This window comes from Thalassophryne amazonica, chromosome 4, assembly GCF_902500255.1.
Source record: "Thalassophryne amazonica chromosome 4, fThaAma1.1, whole genome shotgun sequence".
Classification (NCBI taxonomy): domain Eukaryota; kingdom Metazoa; phylum Chordata; class Actinopteri; order Batrachoidiformes; family Batrachoididae; genus Thalassophryne; species Thalassophryne amazonica.
Window position 1 is genome coordinate 66450015 of NC_047106.1, and position 18130 is coordinate 66468144.

The 18130-nt window shown below is 39.4% G+C and overlaps 1 protein-coding gene across 1 annotated transcript in view; it reads right to left on the reverse strand.

Moving 5' to 3' along the window:
• Positions 1 to 16156: 16156 nt before the first annotated feature.
• barx2 (BARX homeobox 2) overlaps positions 16157 to 18130 on the reverse strand; it is a 38619-nt gene continuing 36645 nt past the window's right edge. Inside the window, exons 3-4 of the mRNA XM_034168024.1 lie at positions 17666 to 17750; positions 16157 to 16459 (exon numbers count right to left, since the gene is read on the reverse strand). Coding sequence (XP_034023915.1) covers positions 16166 to 16459; positions 17666 to 17750 — 379 coding nt within the window. The 3' untranslated portion in view covers positions 16157 to 16165. The remainder of the gene's footprint in view (positions 16460 to 17665; positions 17751 to 18130) is intronic.

Here is an 18130-nt window from a genome sequence, read left to right on the forward strand (position 1 = left end):
ATATATATATATATATATATATATAAAACACCGACAGGATTCATACCTGCACTTTACTGATTGCCAGCCCAAAACTTTACCACTGAGCTACCATCACTGGCCTGTAAATGGTGCAGGGAAAATGCCTAAAATCAACAAAGAGCATCTTAGCGTAGCAAAGATTTGTGTATGTTCAATACTTTGAGCAGACATCTGCTTTCCGTTTTTTTTTTTTTCCTGTACTTGTCTGTAGCTCGCCAGTGGATGTCTGGTAGATGTTATTTTTATGTGTGCGTTATCTGTTTGTCTTCTGTACATATCCAGAAGTGCCGCGCACCTGCATTTGGTGATTGCCCATTCATTCTATCAGAGCACCAAAGCCTACACAAGCAAGATGGTTTTAGAGATTTTTACCACCAGACAAGTAATTTCAATCCATTACAAATCATTTTTCTCAGTCTGTCACAGTATGACAACATCTTAAGTTTTGGATCGCCTCTCCAGCCCTTTTTATTGTGGCGATCTCTTGGAAAAAGTTTTTTTGCCAATTTTAACAGCAGTTAATGATGTTTTAGTGATGTCATCATGATATTATTACACTGCATAATAACAAATGATTAGCTGATGTTCGTTATACAATTTGCATCACTTCTCTAGCTCCATTGATTGTAGCGATATTTTGGAAAATGTGTTTTCAGCACAACTTTAGCAAACATTTCATTATGTTTTATTGATGTCATCATTTAATTTAACATTTTAAACAGGTTAGTCCCGTTGAGATCAAGTTTTGAATTCACCTAACCTGCATGTCTTTAAATGTTGGAGGAAACCCACGCAAACACGGGGAGAACGTGCAAACTCCACACAAACAGGCCACAGGTGGGATTCGATCCCATGACCTTCTTGCTGTGAGGCAACAGTGCTAATCACTAAGCCACCATGCTGTCCAATGGTGTCACTCATGGTGTCACTTCAGCAATCATTCATTACTTATTACAAATGGTTGGTAATTGATGTAAGCTTTGGTCTTTGTGGCCATTTGTCCCTGTCCACTGCCCCCAAAAAAAGCAGCTTCTCTCATATCGTGAGAAAGGCCAGGACATGGAAGTGGACTGACATGTTCAAGACCTCTATTGCTGAGGCGGCTGCTTTGAGCTGTGTCTAATTGGGACAGGGGTCTCCAGAATCATTGGACAGGTACCAGCAAGCTGAATAAAGTTTCCAATTCACCTAACCTGCATGTCACCAAAACTGCATGTCTCCCATTTTCTGCCTCTTTCTTTAATTACAATGTTACACAATGTTGCATGGAAGTCGGGGACAGTACCTCTGGATTGGCAAACTGTGGTGGTGGTCCCCATCTTTAAAAAAGGAGAGTGTGTTCCAGGTTTAGAGGAGTCACAATTCTTAGACTCCCTGGGAAAGCCTGTGCCAGGGTACTAGAGAGGAGACTTAGAGCATTGGTCAAACCTCAGATTCAGGAGGAGCACTGCGGGTTCCATCCTGGTCGTGGAATGGTGGACTAGCTCTTTACCCTTGCAAGGATATTAAAAGAGCCAGAATGCAAGGCTCTCAATTTTCCAGTTGATTTATGCTCTATCCTCACCTATGGTCATGAACTTTGGGTAATGACCAAAAGAATAAGGTTGTGGATACGAGTGGCGGAAATGAGATTCCTTCATTGGGTATCTGGACTTGCTCTCCACACAGGTTGAGAAGCTCAACTATCCGAGAGAGACTCAGAGTAGAGCTGGTGCTTCTTTGCATCAAAAGGAGTCAGTTGAGGTGGTTTGGGCTTCTGGTGAGGATACGCCCTGATTTTCTCCCTAGGGAGGTCTTAGCAAGTCCAACTGGGAGGAGGCCCCGGGGAAGACCCAAGACACACTGGAGGGATTATGTTTCCCTGTTGGCTTGGGAACTCGGTGGGATCCCCCAGGAAGAGGACTTGGCTGAGGATAGTGAAGCATGGACTGAGCTGCTTATTCTGCTGCCACCACGACCTGGATCTGGATAAGCGGCAGAAAATGAATTATTGAATGTAAGCACTGGATCACATCTCTAGCCCAGTTGCAGTGATATATTGGAAAATGCGATTTTTCATACTGTAGTTTTTACTTTGATTGCTGTCTAATGTGTTCCAAATATTAATCAATGAAAGGCTTCATACCCACATACCCAAGAAATATTATTTTGTTGGTGAAAATGTGCTTACCTGTTTGAGGTATTTTGTACAAAGACAGACAGACAAGCCATTAGAATACCCTGTGCTACCACTGGCAAACAGGCTAATGAGCTGTAGATGACCACGTGCAGAAGCTCAGCAAATATTAATAATATTGAGGTAATTAATATAAAATACCATGTTGATTGGGTAGTGTTCATAAAATAGGTAGCTGACATTTTTCAAGGGTGGTAATAAATTAAGCAATGAGTTGAAATGGTGTGTGAACTCAGAACCTTAGACCTCAACAATTTTTAGAAGATGAGCTCAACCCTTTTATTTCCTGTTAATTATGTATTTTTTATATTCATTTACTGTCTTAATGTATTTATAAATTGTTTAGGTTGTTGTTATCATATACGTACTATTATTATTATCATTATTACTTCTATTTTGTCATTTGATTTTTAAACGGACTACAATAGAAATAAGTGTTTTCATTTTTCGCTTGCTCGCATATATGCATTTTGAATTTTATAAAGAAAGACAGTGGCTGTTGACATTAAAACCACTGACATTTTACTCATGGTACCAACATGAAACTTCACTCATGGTAAGAGCAACATTGAGGTACAAAAACACAATAAATCAATAACACTAACAACTCTGTTAAACTAACACAAACCACAATAAGAACAAAAAAACCCTGAAAACCCCAAATTCTCATGGTGCATTGCAGCACAGCATCCATTATTTATTGGTGAGCTAAAATTGCTAATTTCTGTAAAAATATTTGTCCTATCAACTTTCCGTTTTCACAGCATTCATCCTTGACCTAAAATACATAAGCATACAAAACAGCAAGTGTCAGACCTCCCCAGTTTTTGAGTGATTGAAACCTTAGACACTTCTTCTTTGTCTTTTGGCTGTTCCCGTTAGGGGTCGCCACAGCAGATCAATCGTTTCCATCTCACCCTGTCCTCTGTATCTTCCTCTGTCACACCAACCACCTGCATGTCCTCTCTCAGCACATCCATGAACCTCCTCTTTGGTCTCCCTCTTCTCCTCCTGCCTGGTGGCTCCATCCTCAGCATCCTTCTCCCTATATACCCTGGGTCCCTCCTCTGCACATGTCCAAACCATCTCAATCTGGCCTCTCTGACGTTGTCTCCAAACTGTCCCACCTGAGCTGTCCCTCTGATATGTTCATTCCTAATCTTGTCCATTCTTGTCACTCCCAAAGAGAATCTCAACATCTTCAGCTCTGCCACCTCCAGCTCTGCCGCCTGTCTTTTTGTTAGTGCCACTGTCTCTAAACCATACAACATAGCTGGTCTCACTACTGTTTTGTAAACTTTCCCCTTCACTCTTGCTGATATTCTTCGGTCACAAATCACTCCTGCCACCTTTCTCCACCCTGCCTGCACTCTCTTCTTCACCTCTCTACCACACTCTCCATTACTTTGAACAGTTGACCCCAAATATTTAAACTCATCTACTTTCACCACTTCTACTCCTTGTAACTTCACTATTCCACTGGGCTCCCTCTCATTCACACACATGTACTCAGTCTTGCTTCTACTGACTTTCATTCCCCTTCTCTCCAAAGCATATCTCCACTTCTCCAGACTAGACTCAACTTGCTCTCTACTCTCACTACAGATCACAATGTCATCTGCAAACATCATAGTCCATGGGGACTCCTGTCTGATCTCATCTGTCAACCTGTCCATCACCACTGCAAACAAGAAAGGACTCAGAGCTGATCCTTGACTGTATTAAATATCGATTTGCAAATTTGTTTTTTTGTTGTTGTTGTTGTTGTTTTGTTGTTTTTTTTGTTGTTTTTTTTTTTTTTTTTGATAATTTGAAAATTTTCATTTTATTCCATTATTCCATCTGTACCCAAAATTTTGGTGGTTTGTTTGTATTACACAATGTTTTCGTGTTTGTAAATGCTGATTTCAACAACTCTCATGTGTATATCCATTGATTTTAGGATGAATTGTGACATTCAACAGTAAAATGACTACATTGGGATGTGCTGTTCAAAGTAATGTGAAGAAAAAGTGAATCATTTGAGGATAATGACACCAAGCAGCTGGGGGTGGGCCTTGGTGGCCACCAGATCAAGTTCATGTCTGTCAAGCAATATGTAACTTCAACCCACCTGCTTCTAATGATTAGATTTCCAGATATCACCACCTGTGGGTATGAAGACAGTAATGGCTATGGTAATCTGATATTCGACCCTCGTGACCTTGACCACAACCCAAATGACTTACCTCTAGCTGACATTGCCACGGCAGTTCTGGAATATACCTGTGTTCCACATTTGGTGCAAAATGGTTGAAAATCAAAATCCTTGAGCTTGACCTTGATTTTTGCCATAATTATTTTTTTAGTAGCAATTTTGGGGGCCAGCCTTTATTGACATACAAAAGTAGGGGGGAAACCAGCCAAACCACCTGGGAGGAGAAAGCAAAAAAAAAAACAAAAAAAAAAAAAACAAGCAGACATAACACTGACCCCAATGACTGATGTTTGGCAAAACAAAAACTTGCAAGGGCAGTTCTGCGGTTGATTGTCATCCAAATATTATGTTTGGTCAAAATGGGGCAAAGAATCTTGAAGACGTAGGGCACACACCAGACAGATAAACCAAAAGTTTTCCTTTTGAAATTAATGAGCAAAAATGGACTTTAAACAACCACTAGAAGGCAATTTAGGGGTCGATTTACATGCAAACCATCAGTTTGGCAGAAATTGGCCAAAGCAGGGGTTAGTTTTCAGCAGGTGGCGAGCAGGTCTCTGTGGAATATTGCATGAACAAAACAGGTTGATTTTTGAATTTATCTGGCGCATTCAAGTTTACCACTTTATCCTCATTATATGCCCTTTTAATTTTGTGACCTGCAACATGATAGCTTATTGTTTTTGAGTTGTCAACTCACTGAATTAATTTAAAAGGGTATGCCTAGTTTTTCCTAGGCTTTTCCAGAGCCTAGGAAAAAGTCAAAGTGATCCATTATCCATGTCGTATTTTGTAGGAGATTTCAATGTGAACTGTGTTTCTTTAACAAATAAATTTACAATTCAAGAAAAGCAAACTGTTGTTAAATCTAGGTCTTCTTAATTCTTTCTCATTATTGTTGCCCTCCTTTGCCCTTGCTTAACAGCTGAAAACCTATGATTGAATTGCAAATCGATGAGCAAGCACTCTGAAACCAGATTAAGCAATCATCAATCTATGTAATGCGTAAATCCCATTAGCTCACATTCATTTTCATTCACACCCACAGATTACTGTAACAGCATGAAACAATCGTCCATTCAGCACATGGAAAAATTTGTCACATGCTATGTGGACGCATTAGTATTTTTTACATTATTTCCTCACCATGAACTGGATTTCAAGGTTTATTTAAGGCTTAGTATTTAGACAGTAAAAGGTGCCACAGCACTTAGTGTAGGGAAAGAAAAAGAAAGAACACACGATGCAAATGAATGGAGATTTAAGAGTAATGTTGGGTGAACTGGTGTTATTGCCCTCCTTGAGATTTACCAAAAAGCATTGAATTCATTCTGCACAATCGAAAAGTTAAACTGTGCAATCTGTGAGTTCAAAATGCACACGCATCAGCACAGTAAGAATGTTTGCACAGGGCGTTAAAGCAGAGTGTGCCACATTCAAAGTTGACCTGCAAGTTTGCTTTAGAAATCATCCATGTCCGGTATCAGCCACTGAAAATATACTTGACATTGTTCTCCGCCTACGCAGAAGCCCTCAGGTGCACTAAGAGCTTCGTTGTTTGTGGTGTAGATCAAGCTTAAATGCTTTGTCCATTGTGATTTATGGAAAACTTTGTCTATAAGGCTAATTCATCTTCAGAAGTTTCCTCTTAATGGATGTGCCTGAACTCCAGCCTGCCAGATCTACTGTAACTGTTTGATTTAAACATGCTCAGCATGACATGGCATAAATCTGACAATTATTTACATCCCTTAGGCAATCCCAGTTTGATGCTGAACCTTAGTTTTTTACTGTCCAAAACATGAATGGTCCTATCTTGAGGATCTATGGCAGGTAGTCTAAAAAGTGCATTTGGGGTGTGACCAAATACACTTTGACATTTAAATGTCATGTAATCTGAGTGCAAAGTAAGGACATGTGGAAATGAGGTGCACTAACCCTAACCCATCATGTATTTTGGGAATAACATGAAGTAGACCAGAGTGCCATTACTTTTAAGAGGTAATTTATACTGGAATGTGGTGCCACAGACTCAGATGAGAGGTTTGCTGGCAAGTAAGCACATCTGCACACAACATGTCAAAGCAGTTGGGTCATTTATAGGAGCAGCCACCAAAGCTCCCTGAGGTGAAGTATTTGAGCACCTCATTGCAGAAACAGTAATATGTAACAGTACATTGATGTTCTAATGTACAACCGCGTGTGTGCAAGCATAGTACACAAGCATCATGAATATTATATAATATTATATAATGAATATCTGAGAATTAGAGCAGGCAAATAGCAGAAAAAAACTATAGACTGGGTTTTTGGTGTTCTATGTCACAATTGCTTTGTGCTTCAGCATGAGCATCATGCCCAACTACATCTCATTTTTAGACTAAGGTGCCCATGGGTGCATAAATGAGAGCTGTATTTCTCCATGTAATGTAGAGTTGTGTCAGGTATGCTTGAAATGTACAAGACTTGGACATTCATTCGTTGATTCATTCATTCATTCCTTTTCAGCCGCACGTCCGGGTCCAGGTTGTGGTGGCAGCAGAGCATGCAGCTCAACCACCACTCCTGCATCCTCAGCCAAGTACACACAAGCAATGACATGCGCTGCTCTGCGCTGATCTTTCTTTCATCACTCAGGTTTATTTACTCACTTTTTAGAGGTGAAAGATGGGGTCAAAAGATTTAAAAAGTTGGAGATTATCCAACAACTTTTGTATTTTGTCATAGTTGTATTTGAATGTACGTATGGGTAGATTTTGCATGGAAAATTATGCAGTTTTATGAAATTATATTGCATAAAAAAATATTTTTGCGTAACCTTTATTGTTAAATATGATTGGGCTTTTATAGTAAACAACATAAGTCCCAAAGTTATCTAACTGCAGAAATTCTGCTGTTACAAGCAAAATTTAGACCAGAAATTGATTGTTTGAGACTTTGATGACATATGTCTCCAAAGTTCAAAAGTCAAACAAATGTCTTCACTTTATTCTGGTCTTACACACTCTAAAGATCATTACCACCCCACAACAGTTGGTGGTGCTATACAGTTCATCTGCTGTTTGCTAAACATTACTAAAATTAGTTGTGTACTACATTAGCTGCAGTTATTTTGGCCTTAAAAGTACTGATCCAAACTGGACAGAGGAGGAACAGAGATGGCAGGAAGTGATGTGGGAGATGGCATCAAGGTGGAGATGGGTGATAGAGATGCGGAAGAAACAAACAGTGTGGATTGTTATACGGTAACACAGACACATAAAAAGCAAAAACAAAAGATGAGCTGAAGGTAAAGCTGCAGTTTGTTTTCTCCTCGCTCCATCAACTCATTGAAGCTAACTAAATAAAGCTTTACACAACAAAGTAGGAACTGTGAATGTCAAAGTACTTCAGGATGGGAGTTTATTGGTTGCATGTAGTGATTCCAAAGAATGAGATAGTTGGATTACGTTGACTGTTTTGGCGAGAAAGAAAGTGTAGTGTTTTGAGTGGGCACAAAACAATCTTGTGGCAGGAGTAATCACAGGGGTTTCAACGGACATAACAAGGGAGGATATTTTGAATCACGTAACAGGAGGCAAGGCAGTGAAAGCTAAACGACTGACGTACACCAGAGAAAGAGTTAAGAAAGAGATGTCCATCTTGTTACATTTTGAGGAGAACATATTGCCAACAAGAATCAAAGTTGGGTTCATGAGTTTTCCAGTTCAACCATACATTCCACCACCCCTCAGGTGTTTTAAGTGTCAATAATAATTTAATATTTTAATTATATTTTAATTAATTAATTATATTATTAATTATAATTTAATTGCTGTCAATAGTAATTTGGACATGTAGCAATTGTGTGTAGGCGTAAAGCACAATATGGTACAGTTCAGTCCAAAAGTATTTGGCCACTTGGAATTTCATGCATTTTAATTTGTTTATGCCATTTCAAATACAAAAACTACCAAAAAAAAAATATAACATTTCTAAAATTATCATCCTTAAACTCAAACTCAATGCAAATCTCTACAACTTGATATAAATTAATTAAAAATATTAAAGCCAAGATGATGGGTTGCAAAATTGCATAATGGGCCACTTTGGTATAATACCTGTAAATAATCAGTTTTATTGCCAGTTTTCTGCATACAAGTCAGGGAATGGATACATGAACATTTCCAAGTCACTGAATATGTCTTGGACTTTATTTACATACAAACAGTATGGCACTCTGTGGTAAATTTGTGTGGAGTAGAAACTTCTCAAAAACTGAGTGACTTTGCAAGAAGGAAAACAGTGAGCAAAGCCATCAAGACACCCAGACAACCCAGAAGAAGTTATAGGCTTCTGTGGCTGTGACTGGAGAAATTGTGGATAGTGGATGTTTTGCATTTTGTATCTGCACTTATACACAATCATGATGAAGTGGTAAAAGAGGATTTTCTTAAAAAGAAGACCTGAAAGTTCAACTGCAGTTTTCCAGAAGGTACAGCTGAGATGCAGCCTAGATTTGATGTTTTGGTGAAATCCCAATAGTCCAATTGTCATTCTCATTGAAGTCTTGAGTGTAGGGTCTCATTAACTTAAGGTCACTGTCCTCAAAATCACTGCTGATAAACAATCTAATTTTGCAGCACCACTTAGATATGATTGGTTTATGTGAAACCTGGCTTATACCTACTGCTCTTCTCCCCATAAATGAAGCCTCCCCACCTGGGTACACATTTAGTCATGTCCCTCATGATATGAAGCAAGGCGGGGGTGTTGCTCTAATTTATAAATTTGGCTTACTAGCTGTTGGGGTCTAAAATATAACTCCTTTGAACATCGGACTCTGCCCAGGATACTACGTATAGCCAAGGTCAGAAGAATAAAATCCAACCATGCTATTTTGTCACCATATATAGACCCCCAAGCCCATATTCTGAATTCTTAGATGAATTTGGTGAGTTTGGCAACCCGTGCAAATAACATTCTGATTGTTGGTGACTTCAACATTCATATAAATACCAATATGCAAAAGTTTGGGCACCCCTGTTAATTTTCATGATTTTCCTTTAAAAATCATTGGTTGTCTGGAACAGAAATTTCAGGTAAATATATCATATAACAGACGAACACACTGATATTTGAGAAGTGAAATGAAGTTTCTAGTATTTACAGAAAGTGTGCAATAATTATTAAAACAAAATTGGGCAGGTGCATAAATGTTGGCACCCTTGTCATTTTATTGATTTGAAAACATTTAGCACTAATTATTGGAACACAAAATTGGTTTGGTAAACTAATTCACCCTTGACCTCCTCACACAGGTGAATCCAGTCATGAGAAAGGGTATTTAAGGTGGCCATTTGCAAATGTTTCCCTTCTTTGCATCTCTTCTAATGAGTGGAAACATGGGAGCCTCTAAACAACTCTCAAAGACCTGAAAAAAGATTGTTCAACATCATGGTTTAGGGGAAGGATACAAAAAGCTATCTTAGAGATTTCAGCTGTCAGTTTCCACTGTAGGAAGATAGTGAGGAAATTGAAGACCACAGGCACAGTACTCATTATGTCCCGAAGTGGCAGGCCAAGAAAAATTTGGAGGTGGTTTCATCATGCTGTGCAGCTGTGTGGCCAGTGCAGGTACTGGGAATCTTGTTAAAGTTGAGGGTCACATGGATTCCAGTCAGTATCAGCAGATTCTTGACAAAAATGTTCATGAATCAGTGACAAACTTGAAGTTGCGCCGGGGCTGCATCTTTCAACAAGACAATGAACCTAGACACTGCTCAAAATCTACTAAAGCATTCATGCAGAGGAACAAGGACAACGTTCTGGAATGGCCATCTCAGTCCCCTGACCTGAATATTATTGAAAAATCTGTGGTGTGATTTTAAGCGGGTTGTCCATGCTCAGGGCAGCACGGTGGTTAGCACTGTTGCCTCACAGCGAGAAGGTCATGGGTTAAATTCTCGCCTGTGGCTTTTCTGTGTGGAGTTTACATGTTCTTCCCATGTTTGCGTGGGTGTCCTCCAGGTGCTCCGGTTTCCTCCCACATCCAAAGACATGCGGGTTAGGTGGATTGGAATCTTTAAATTGTCCATAGGTGTGTGAGTGGGTGTGAATGTGTTTGTTTGTCTGTTTGTGACCCTGCAACAGACTGGCGTCCTGTACTGGGTGTACCCCACCTATGCTCTATGATTGCTGGGATAGGCTCCAGCCCCCCACGACCCTTGATTGGACTAAGCGGTTAAAGATGTGTGTGCATGTGTGTGTGTGTGTCCATGCTCAGAAACTAAAAAACCTGAGGTGTTTTGTAAAGAAGAATGGTCCAAAATACCTTCAACCAGAATCCAGACTCTCACTGGAAGCTATAGGAAGCATTTAGAGGCTGTTATTTCTGCAAAAGGAGGATCTTCTAAATATTGATGTATTTTTTCTGTTGGGGTGCCCAGATTTTTGCACCTGCCTAATTTTGTTTAAAGAATTATTGTACACTTTCTGTAAATCCTATAAACTTCATTTCAGTTCTCAAATATCACTGTTTGTCTGCTATATGATATATTTAACTGAAATTGCTGATCCAGACAACCAATGATTTAAAAAGGGAAGTCATGGAAATCATCAGGGGTGCTCAAACTTTTTACATACAACGGTATGTCAATACCTCCGTAATGTGAGCACAGTTCTCCAGAGTGCTGATTTTGTTTCCTTGTTTTTTGTTTGTTGTTCTTTTTTATTTTTAGTAGGTAGGAAGATCACTTCAGTGTTTGTGGGATATTTTTTGCTGAAGGTTTGCAATGTCTGAATGTAAGATGCCTGGTGAACTTGAGAAATGAGGCTTAAAGGTTTAACATGGTCACATGTATATATTAAAAGCCAAGTGTCCTGTGTGTGTGTGTGTGTGTGTGTGTGTGTGTGTGTGTGTGTGTGTGTGTGTGTGTGTGTGTGTGTGTGTGTGTGTGTGTGTGTGTGTGTGTGTGTGTGTGTGTGTGTGTGTGTGTGTGTGTGTGTGTGTGTGTGTGTGTGTATGCTTCGATCACAGACAAACTGGGTAGAGCTGACATTTGCTGTTTGGTATGCTTATGTAATTTGGGTCAAGGATTAATGCAGTGAAAATGCAGAGTTGATATGACTAATATTTTAGGAGAAATTAGGGACATTAGGTAACAACAGTGAAAAATGAATGTTGATAATTAAATTCTGGACTCACATGCCATTCCAGCAGGGGGCGGTAAATCATCTATATATTAAAAGACAAGTAGCCTCTGTGTACGTGTGTGTAACTGCGATCATGGAGAAACTGGGGAGATATTTGTTGTTTGGAATGCTTATGTATTTTGGGTCAAGGATGAGCACAATGAAAACAGAAAGTTGATAGGATTAATATTTTTGTAGAAATTAGGGATATTAGGTAAAAACAGCAAACAATGTACATTGATATCCCCATTAATCAGTCCCTGGTAATCAGACAAGCTCTGAATAAAGGAAATATCTCGACCTTGCCAGTTGTAAAACATGACATCAACTAAATGTGCCAAATAATAAGTACAATTATTCACAAAAGTTTCTCATTTTAGTTTCCTGCACTTTCAGTTAAAATCATTATAGAAACTTTACAGAATTTATGACCACCCTTGAAAAATGTCAGTTACCTATTTTATCCAATCTAGAACCTGTGGATCCCAACGGGCAATGCACTATTTATTATAATAAGCCTTTCCATAAATAATACAACTTTTAGGGCCCCTTCACACATAGTGCGAATACGTACAACTCCAGGACAACTTACGGCGGAAGAGCTCGTATGAGCGAACCACGATACATCATGCCGATGGGCAGGCATGCACGATGCCGGTGCAACGGTTCCACATCACGCAGCAGCTGTGAAGAAAAAAATAAATAAATACATGCTGCCACCGTTCTGTGCATGCGGACACAACAGCTTTTCACAAAATAAAAAAAAAATTAAAATTACATGCCACCCACGGGAATCAAACCTGTGCTTTCCAAAAGCTCTGATTTTCAGCCAGAAACTTTACCACTGAGCTACCATCACTATCCTGTGAAAGCTCCAGGAAACTGCCTGATATCAGAAAGGACATGGACGTATTAAAAAAAATAAATAAATGAAACCACACACCATATAAAAACACCACCTTTATCAAGCGGGCAATACAAATAGGATCCATCTGTTCCTCTGTAGATGACCCATGGTCACTGATGTACAGTCATGAAATGACATGAATAAGAAGCAGTGTGCTCTGATCATGTCCACATCTGCTGGTGGCATCCAGCCGGCCCAAGCATGCGTCCTGCTCGACAACCGTGTCTTGTGGAGTGTGTGCCGCAGGACTTACACCGCGTCATGTGGAACAGAGCTCACATGGGTGACATGACAGTCAGCTCGCCCGCTGCGTGTTTTGATCTGATGGTCTATTTCAACCTGGGGGCAGCCTGTCCATGGGCTGCAGCGTGCACGTGCTCGCTCTCTGCAGCCTGTCACCACAGCAATATATTTATGTCCACATGACGACAGAAAACACACACACATCGCAGTGGCCAGTTGTTAGTCCATGTCCGTCCAAACACAGTACGTGTTGTCCAGCTGGGATGTCCAGATCAACAGTTCTCCACAGCCATTTCTGTCAGCGGCCACACCTACTGTCAGTTTAGCGCACACACCAAAGCCACACTCGTGGGACACTTAGACTGCCAGCACAACAGTGATTGTGTGCTGACTGTTGCCATGTTAATAGTACGAATGGCCACACATTTTCTAAATGCCAAACGAGTGGCATCATGCGTGTCACCTGGAATTTGGCCGACACCTGCCACGACAGGGATCAATGGGTTCGCACAGCTCACACTCTGTCTTTTAGCCGCTGGTGTGCACAATAGTTGTAGCAACAGGTGTACAGCTACGATTTTACATGCTTTGCACACAATTCCTGCTTCATGCGCACTTTATGTGCAGATCAACCAAATTCAGACTATGCATGAAGGGAGCCTTAATAATGTTTGCATTGTTGCTTAGGTTTTGCTTATGAATGAAAACACTGCAATCCTTGTTCATTCACTGGTGCTGTATTCTGTTTCAACACCAGAAGATGCAAATCAACTGAAATATTTCAAAGCAAACCATTGCTGATGAGACTCATTTAACTCATTGGCCAAACAAGTAGCTTTTTTCAATTAAGCTGGTCCATTAAAGTTAAGCACTGCCTAATGATGCCATCCTTTAATCTGATGAATTACAACATAGTATAATCACCAGTGTTAAATTAATACTGCCAGTGAACATATGGTCCCACTCTGACCAGAGTGTCTGACCAGAGTGGGACCATATGTACACTGGCAGTGTTAATTTAACATTGTCAGTGTCAGTTTTACGCTGGTGATTTTACTGTGAACTTGACAGCATTTTTTGTTTTTGACTTATTTACACAAAGCTGGAATGGCCTAAATTCACTGTACGCTATTGAAGACCTATTCTATCACCAGCACAGAGAAAGCAAGGACAGTTTAATGTTTTCTCTTTTATTAAGTGTATTTAAATACGTAAAGACACGCTTGTATATAGTAAAAATGGTTTTACACAAACTTAAAAAACAGCAAACAATCTTACCAAACAAGCACTATTTACATCAGAAAAATACTGTAATTCTCGTATGAAACAAGAACAAATACAAAATAAATCTGTAGGATTTCCAAAGGGAAACTTTAAAATCACAAATCATTGAAAGGCAATAAAGTATGAATGGTCATGGCATTAGCTTAATGCAAGTCCGATTCACTGATCGGGGCACTTGTGTAAAGCCTGCAAGGTTAAAACGTCTTTTCAATGTTTAGCAATTGCCCATCAATTGGCACAAATGACGATTTACTCCCTCTGAGAATATGTGAAAGCATAAATGTTCATGGTACAAATCCAGAGTCACTCAGATTCCCGTTTAAAAAAGAAAAAATCAAATCAGGAAAACTATGACATTATTCAAACCATTTTGATCCAATTTAAAACAGCAGTTAAAATGCTGTTTTACAGATAAATTTTAAAGACCATATACTTTATTCTTTATACATATTTGTACAGTATTATACAGTGTATGGCTTGGCAGAAACATCTATTTTCATATTGGGGAAAAAAAATAGAATGCAACCTGACAACCTGAACAAATTTGTTCCTTAAAGATGCACAGTACAACTCCAACACAAACATAGTTGTAGTATTTGTTTCCACATATTCATTTATGTGCCACTAAAAATATATATTTGATAGTTACAGTATTTTCTGGACACATTTAAAGCTTTCCTCTGAGAACTACAAGGCACTGTTGCAATTTAATGTTACAGTTTTTGGCAGTGATTTGTAACATTTTATCCCTTTGGACAGGGTTGGCTTCATATGAGGAGGTGAGATTATGTCATAACTGGTTTCTCAGTGACTTTTGTCCCATCAGAATGCACCATGTCAGTCATTTTTACAGACTGTGCATTCCTGTGTTTGTAAAGATTCCAGTAAATTTTACCTTCTGTAAAACAATCCATAGAGGATACTGAGTAACAACTCCTATTTCTGTCATTTATACCAAGATGTCTGAAACCGCGCAAATCTGTCATAAGTATACAGACGTTCTATGATAAAGTTACATTATTCCACTTCCCCATGTACAGTGCATCCCGAAGGTATTCACAGCGCTTCATTTTTTCCAGCAATCACATGTTCATAAGTATTCATAGCCTTTGCCATGAAACTCAGCATTGATTTAAGGTGCATCCTGTTACCGCTGATCATCCTTGAGATGTTTCTACAACTTCACTGGAGTCCACCTGAGGTAGACTGGACATGATTTGGAAAGGCACACACCTGTCTACATATAAGGTCCCGCAGTTGACAGTGCATCTCAGAGCACAAACCAAGCATGAAGTCAAAGGAATTGTCTGTAGACCTCAAGACAAATCTGAGGAAGTGTACAGAAACATTTCTGCTGCTTTGAAGGTCCCAGTGAGCACAGTGGTGCCCCATAATCTATAAATGGAAGAAGTTCAGATCCACCAGGACTCTATCTAGAGCTGGCCGCACATCTGAGTGATCAGGGGAGAAGGGCCTTAGTCAGGGAGGTGACCAAGAACATGATGGTCACTCTGTCAGAGCTCCAGCATTCCTCTGTGGAAGAGGAGACCTTCCATCATATTCAAGAAGTCTTGAGACTGTAATTGCTGCCAAAGGTGCATCAACAAGGTATTGAGCAAAGGATGTGAATACTCATGTACACGTGATTTCTTAGTTTTTTTTTATTTTGAATAAATTTGCAAAAATAAAAAAATAAAACATTTTTCATGTTGTCATTATGGGGTGTTTGTGAGTCAAATTTAGAGGGAAAAAATAAAATGAATTTACTCCATTTTGGAATAAGGCTGTAACATAAAATGTGGAAAAAGTGAAGTGGTGTGAATACTTTCCGGATGCACTGTAAAACTAATCCCATCTGAATACAGCTGTAGATGCACTGCAATAAGGCAAGTTTTCATATTTTGGCACATGTACTAATGAAAGATGTTTCATTTTAAAAGTCCAAATTCTTACAGTGCAAACAGTGTCTATATTTGTATTACCTATTTGTATGGCACAATAGAAAAAACAACAGAATATATTTTGTGAAGATTGGACAAAACCAACATGTTTCCAGTCAAACCTCTAAAGCAAAATGCTCTAAACACCACACAGATTTTACAGTGATCCTGAGGCACTACTTTTCAGGTTGTCTTCAGTCTTTTTTTTTCATTTGTTTTCTTGCTTAACTGGCTGCATGAGTCTCTTTCTCCAAGAGTAGTGGCACCTCTGATCCTTCCATCGACCCGGCTGCATTGTGACTTTCATCAGCTGGGGACGGGACTCTGGATTTCTGATCCTTAGGTTCCAGCTGTGCTTCATGACCCAGCGCTGTTTCTTGGGCTGCTGTCCTCATCCTCTCCTCTTCCTCTATCTTCATTCTTCGCTCCTCAGCCTCTATTTGCTCTGTGGTGGGAATGGAGTTCTTTTTGGGTCTCCCCTTGGGCTTGGTAGGAGCCTCGTGACCTCCTTTCAGCACCTATAATAATGCACACACAGAATGTTATGAATGGTGTCGGCTATTATAGTAATTAAGAGGAGAAATATCACCCTTGGCTGCTCTTTTTGCTCTCATTTATCTTCAGAGTTAACAATTTCAGGTCTCTCTCTCTCTCTCTCTCTCTCTGTCTCTCTCTTTTTTCTTTCTTTCTCTCTCTCTTTTCTTTTTCTTTTTTGTTCTCTAAGTTGTTGACCTGATGACAAAAGTGTTTCGTCTTGTTGACACCACCATCAGTCACACCTCACACTGACGTAGCTGACAGTGACAATATCAAAGTCACGCTACGGCTGTATTCCTTTGGCCCAATTTTATTTAACCATGACAGCAAAAGATAAAAGAAACGATAAAGGAAATGTGTTTTTCCTGTCCCTCTGTTCGATGATCATTGAACAAAGATACTATTGTAAGTATTTTTAATAAGCATTTAGGGCACATCATTCCACAGAGATTGTATTCACTAAAGTGGTGAACAGATTGTTGCAGCCTTTGATGCATCTGATCACTTGAGAATGACTTTAGATCTTACTTGTCAGATCAATCGCAGTGTGTGTTTTTATGACAACACTATAACTGAATACTCAATGACAAAATATGGGGTGCCTCAAGGTTCTCTTCCAGGTTTAGTGTTATTCTCTCTTTATGTAGCACCTCTTGTTCAGGTTATACATAGCTGTGGGATTGATTTTGTCTGTTATGCTGATGAGATACAGCTGTACATGCCTGTTTATGGAGGTAGTGCTTTTCATATTGCAAAAGTGAAAGTACAGTATTTTGTGCCTGAAATATACTCATCTTTTACTGTTGAACTAAGAGAAGAGTGGCTGGTTATTACTGGCCCTACTAGACAGAGACATTTGTATGGCAAATTAACAAAGTCACCGGGTGACTGTGTGATTCATCACAGTGAAAAAGTGAAAAATCTTTATCTAGGGAAGTCACCAAAATAAGATGTAAACTTCGTTTGGCAACTTCCTTTCTCTCAGCATAGCAAATCCACTATGATTATGCGTCTTGATTTGGCACAGGTTTCATACCCAGTGCCTCCAGATGTGTTTATATTCTGTAATTAGTGTTTTAATGATTGTTTTAATGACACTCTTATTATTATTATTATTATTATTATTATTATTATTATTATTATTATTATTATTATTATTATGTGGCATCCTTTGTATCAACACTTACCATTTTCTTCCATTTCATGCGTCGGTTTTGGTACCATGTCTTCACCTGAAGCTGTGTGAGTCCCAGTGACTGGGCCAGGTCTAACCTGCAAAATAACACAACACATTGTATGTCAGACTGTTTGCACCTTCTGCACTCAGGTTCTGTGAGTTCATAATGCACAACCATGGACCAAGACAACAAACACATCCCACCAAAATGAATGTACGAGGGCTGTCCATAAAGTATAGGTCCTTTTTATTTTTTTCAAAAACTATATGGATTTCATTCATATGTTTTTACGTCAGACATGCATGAACCCTCGTGCGCATGCGTGAGTTTTTCCACGCCTGTCGGTGACGTCATTCGCCTGTGAGCACTCCTTGTGGGAGGAGTCGTCCAGCCCCTCATCGGAATTCCTTTGTCTGAGAAGTTGCTGAGAGACTGGCGCTTTGTTTGATCAAAATTTTTTCTAAACCTGTGAGA